This window comes from Pan troglodytes, chromosome 1 (genome assembly GCF_028858775.2).
Source record: "Pan troglodytes isolate AG18354 chromosome 1, NHGRI_mPanTro3-v2.0_pri, whole genome shotgun sequence".
NCBI classification, from domain to species: Eukaryota; Metazoa; Chordata; class Mammalia; order Primates; family Hominidae; genus Pan; species Pan troglodytes.
Window position 1 is genome coordinate 37908446 of NC_072398.2, and position 5292 is coordinate 37913737.

At 44.9% G+C, this 5292-nt stretch overlaps 1 protein-coding gene across 1 annotated transcript; it reads right to left on the reverse strand.

Moving 5' to 3' along the window:
• Window positions 1–3415: 3415 nt before the first annotated feature.
• On the reverse strand, window positions 3416–4428 carry LOC457709 (PRELI domain-containing protein 1, mitochondrial-like). The gene has a single exon (XM_054658345.2). It carries the CDS (start codon window positions 4275–4277, stop codon window positions 3618–3620), a length of 660 nt encoding a protein of 219 aa, XP_054514320.1. The 5' UTR covers window positions 4278–4428; the 3' UTR covers window positions 3416–3617.
• Between the last annotated feature and the right edge of the window lie 864 nt (window positions 4429–5292).

The following is a 5292-nucleotide window of genomic DNA, read 5'->3' on the forward strand; positions in this document are numbered from 1 at the left end:
CTGCCAAATGGATTAGTTGAAAGGGAGAAATATAGTTCTTTTTCTTTTTCTTTTCTTTTCTTTTTTTTTTTTGAGATCGAGCCTTGCTCTGTCACCCAGGCTGGAGTGCAGTGGCTGCAGTGGCGCGATCTCCCCTCACTGCAACCTCAGCCTCCCAGGTTAGCTGGGACTACAGGCACACGCCACTACGCCCGGGTAATTTCTTTTGTATTTTAGTAGAGACGGGGCTTCACTATGTTGCCCAGGCTGGCCTCTAACTCCTGAGCTCAGGCAATCTGCCCACCTCGGCCTCCCAAAGTCCTAAGATTACAGGCGTGAGCCACTGCGCCTGGCCCAGTTCTTTCTTAAGTAAACAATGTTGAACCAAACCTTTGCCTTTTACCCATTGTGAATCAGGGTAGTGGCCTCTATCAGGCCATTTTCCTTCTTAAGGAAGTATTAGGTTGGTGCAAAAGTAATTGTGGTTTTTGTCATTACTTTTAAATTACTTTTAATGGCAAAAACCACAGTTACTTTTCACCAACCCAATAAGTCTCTCTGGTCCTGTCTTCTGTAGCATATCTCTCAGATTGTGCTTATCATAACAGTACTTTTCAAAATGCAATTGATACACGCCTGCATTTGCCACTAGAATATATTGGTCATAATTTTTTAACACTTTTTGAGGCATCACTGTGTTTACACATGACTCATTGATTGAATGTTATTTTTTTCCAGGCACTGAGAATATGGAGGTAAACAGATACATGTTCTTCTAGTCTGTGATAAAAATGGCATACCTCAGGGAGATGAGGCAGGTAGAACTTAACCCCTCTTCTTCCTGAGTACTGCCAAGCTGCTGTGCTTTTTTTTCTTTTTTTTTTTGAGACAGAGTCTCTGTCACCCAGGCAGGAGTGCAGTGGCATGATCTCAGCCCACTGCAACCTCCACCTCTTAGGTTCAAGTAATTCTCCTGTTTCAGCCTCCCAAGTAGTTGGGATTACAGGTGCATGCCACCACGCCCGGCTAATTTTTGTATTTTTTTAGTAGAGACAGGGTTTTGCCATGTTGGCCGGGCTGGTCTCGAACTCCCGACCTCAGATGATCCGCCCGCCTCGGCCTCCCAAAGTGCTAGGATTACAGGCATGAGCCATCACTGCTGTGTTATCTTGATTCACAGTTGTGCTGTCTTCTCCCTCACTGATGCCTCTGAAATTGTGTGCTGTGTAAGGCTGGGAGCTTGCACATTACATACTGTTATTCTGGTTTTGGTCATAACAATGTCTTCTTTCTTGTTGGCATCTCTCTTCTCCATGGTAACTTCTTGAAGCTGCCAGAATGATACAATTTTTTTTTCTCTTCCTCTCTGTTGAGCCACTCCTGCATGGTTGCCAAGGGAAACCAGATAAGTATTAAGTATAATATTAATTTGAATATTTTATGTCTACATAAAGTGCATGACTTGTATGACATCTATTTTAAACTAGCTTCAGGCTTTTCCTATATTTACCTTACTTAGGCTTTTTTGTTTTTGTTTTTGTTTTTTTGAGTTTTCTTTTTGGTTCTCTAAGATAACTGAGTGGACCCAGGTGATGAGGCTTAGGAATTCAGCTGACTGGCCCTGTACCTGGCTCTCATGGTAACTTGTATTTAACACTTGTCATATGGTTATGAAATAATTATTTGAGTAATTTTTAAATGTTTGTTTATCAGACTGGGCTGCTTTTTAAGATCAGGGACTATGTCTATATTGTTCTTTCCTGTCTTTCCACTGTGCTATAGCACAGTGCCTGGTGCACAGGTATTAATTATTATTTTTTTTTTGGTCAAATGAGAAACAAGAGGACAAAAGATAAGACGCAAAGACCACAAAGAACATGATCCAACATACCCCTGTTTAGAAGTTACCTACTGATCTAGATGCCCAGGACCTCATTTGCCTCTAACCTCCTATTCTATTGTTTAAGGCCACCCTCCAACCATGAGTAGAAGTTAGAGTATGAATTGGTACACAGTTGTTGTCATTTTATTTCCTCTTCCAAGTAATCTCACAATAAAAGAAGACTTCAAGATTTCTGATACCAGAAAAATAGTAGATATAAAAATCTTTCAGCTAAAAATACCTGGAAATACTAGATAAGAGTTAACAAGCATTATTTTAAATACATTTCTGAGATAAATCTTCCTTTTTAAAATTTATTCTGAGCTGGGCAGGGTGGCTCAAGCTGGGCATGGTGGCTCACGCCTCTAATCTCAGCACTTTGGGAGGCTGAGGCAGGCAGATCACCTGAGGTCAGGAGTTCGAGACCAGCCTGGTCAACATGGCGAAACCCTGTCTCCACTAAAAATACAAAAATTAGCTGGACGTGGTGGCATGCACCTGCAGTCTCAGCTACTCGGGAGGCTGGGGAAGAATTGCTTGAACCTGGGAGGGCAGAGGTTGCAGTGAGCCGAGATTGCACCACTGCACTTCAGCCTGGGCAACAGAACGAGACTCTGTCTCAAAAAAAAAAAACAAAAACTAATCTTATAATTCCTCCCCCGACCCTTTTTTCAGTGCATAATCCAGTAACATTTAATATAATAATTAACATGATTTGATTTAGGTCTGCTTTTTTTTTGTTTATTTTCTGTTAGTATAGGACCTACTTCATTTGTATAGGTCCATTTAACACTCTACTTGCCATTTTGTGCTATAGTTATCATATGTAACGCATCTACATACATTATAAACTTCAAAAAATAATGCTATAAATGCTATAACTTAAACATCTATACGTATTCCAAATAAATTAAGAGGAAAAATTGTAATGTGTTCAGATATTTACCATTCCTGATGATTTAAAATCATTCCTAGGCCGGGCACAGTGGTTTATGCCTATAATTTCAGCACTTTGGGAGGTCAAGGTGGGCGGGTCACTTGAGCCCAGGAGTTTGAGACCACCCTGGGCAACATGGCGAAATCTTGTCTCTACTAAGAATGTGAATAAATTTGCCCAGGTGTGGTGGCATGCTCCTGTGGTCCCAGCTACTTGGAGGCTAAGGTGGGAGGATCGCTTGAGCCTGGGAGGCCGAGGTTGCAGCGAGCCACGATCATGCCACTATACTCCAGCCTGAGTGACACAGCGAGACCCTGTCGCTAAATAAATTAATAAATAAATTCATTCCTAAAGATGCGAGTTTTCCTCTGGTGTCATTTCTGTCAATCTGCTGAACTCCCTCTAGCATTTCTTTTTTTTTGGGGGGTTGGGGGGCTGACTGAATTCAACAAGTATTTATTGAGTGTCTATTATGTGCTAGATACTGAGACACATCAGAGAACAAAACCAAAAGCCCTGCCCTCGTCGGGCTTACAGTCTAGCACTTACTGCCAGTTAACCTGGAGGCTACCTGGAACCCTGGGCAAGTCACCGCACCTCTGTGCTTCGGTCCTCAGCTGCCTAATGGGAGAATAAGCAGACCTGGCTCAGACATGAATCATGTGCTTGGTGTACTGCAGATGCCAAACTGCATCCCCACAACCCACCACCCAGACAGTGGATAGGGCTGGAAGTTGATTTTTAATGATCAAGTACAATGGAGGGAGGGCAGAGGGGCTAAGCCTAGCTGTCTGGGGTGCTGTGGTGGTGGTGGGCTGGCTACACAAACTGTTGCTGCTGCTGCTGCTTCTTGGTGGCTGCCTTGCTGGCGAGGTCCTTGGCCTTCTCTGTAGCTGCCAGTGCTGTCTCCTTTGCCTTCTCCTTGGCTTCCTTGGCTGTCTCAACAAGTGTTTTGGAAGGGGCCTCGCCTTGCAGCTTTGCCAAGATATATTCAAAACCCTTCATAGTCTTGGTCACATTGCTTTTGAACCAGGCAAGACCAAATTCCTGGACAGCTCTGGAGACACCAAATAAGCTAGAGGAGACCCAGGCTTCCCGGCGGATTTCGGTCCAGCCACTGTTGTCAGAGTTCACACAGTAAACACATCGTTCCTCCACCACCATCAGCCGGGCATGGTTGATGTTCCAGGTGAAGGTGGTCATGGTCTGATTCTGTGGGTCCACAATAGAGTCCTCCAGGATGTACACCGAGTGATCAACATTGGCAGGAAACAGTCGCTCGGCCCAGCGGGGCGTCCTGTTGGTCTTGGTCAGGAGTCGCCCGGACAGCAGTTTCTGGTCAGGGGTTACCTCCCGGTGTACTATGTCTTCCGTCAAGACATGTTTGCTATAGGGATTCGGGTACCGCTGCCAGAAGGCGGCTAACACTTGGTCCCAGGAGCTCCGTTGCACGCTCTGGCCCAGGAAATACTTCACCATCGTCCCGGCCGGAGCGGGCTCAGCACCCGCGCAGCATCGGGGATGCGGAGCCTGGGAGGCACGCGGGGGCCGCGCTGGGCCGGGGCTCGGCGCACACCCGCCGCCAGGCTTGTAGCTCAGTCACCACCGCACCGCGCCCAAGCAGCTGCCGCCACCGCCGCCATGAGTTGTCCGGTCCAGCATTTCTTGTAATGCACATCTGGTGGTAATGAAGTCTCTTAGTTTTCCTTTATTTAAACACTTATTTAGTTTTTTTGTTGTTTGTTTTCATTTTCATAGGATATTTTGGCTGGATATAGAATGCTGAAATGACAGTTTAATTCTTCAAGCACTTGAAAAATATCATTCACTGCCTCCTGGCCCCCACAGCTTCTGATAAAAAGTCCAATGCCACTGAATAATGTTCCCCCTGGAATGTAATATATTGCTTTTTTTCCTGGCTACTTTCACAGTTTCCTGTTAATTTTTGGTTTTCAGCAGTGTATTGGTTATTTATTGCTGTGTGACAAATTGTTCCAAGACTTAGCTGGTAAAACAATAGACACTTATTATCTCATAATTTCTGTGGATTGGGAATCTGGGTGTAGCTAAGGGTTCTTGGTCCTCTGCTTTGGCTTCGAGTCTCCTCACAAGGCTCTTCTCAGGCTTGACTGTGAAGAATTTTCACAGAGTTCATTCATGTGGTGGTTGCCAGCATTCCGTTCCTTGTGGCTGTTGGCCAGAGACATGTCAGTTTTTCATGAGCTATTGGCCAGAGACTTCCCTTAGTTCCTTGACACATGGTCCCCTCCATACAGCATCTCACAACATGGCAGGCTGCTTCATGTACACACACACACACACACACACACACACACACACACACACACACAGAGACACAGAGAGAGAGCGCCCTACCAAAATGGAAGTCACAGTTTTTGTAACCTAATCATGGAAGTGACATCCCATTAGTTTTGTTGTATTCTATTCATTAAAAGCAAGTCACTAGGTTCAGCTCACACTTGAGGGAAGGGGA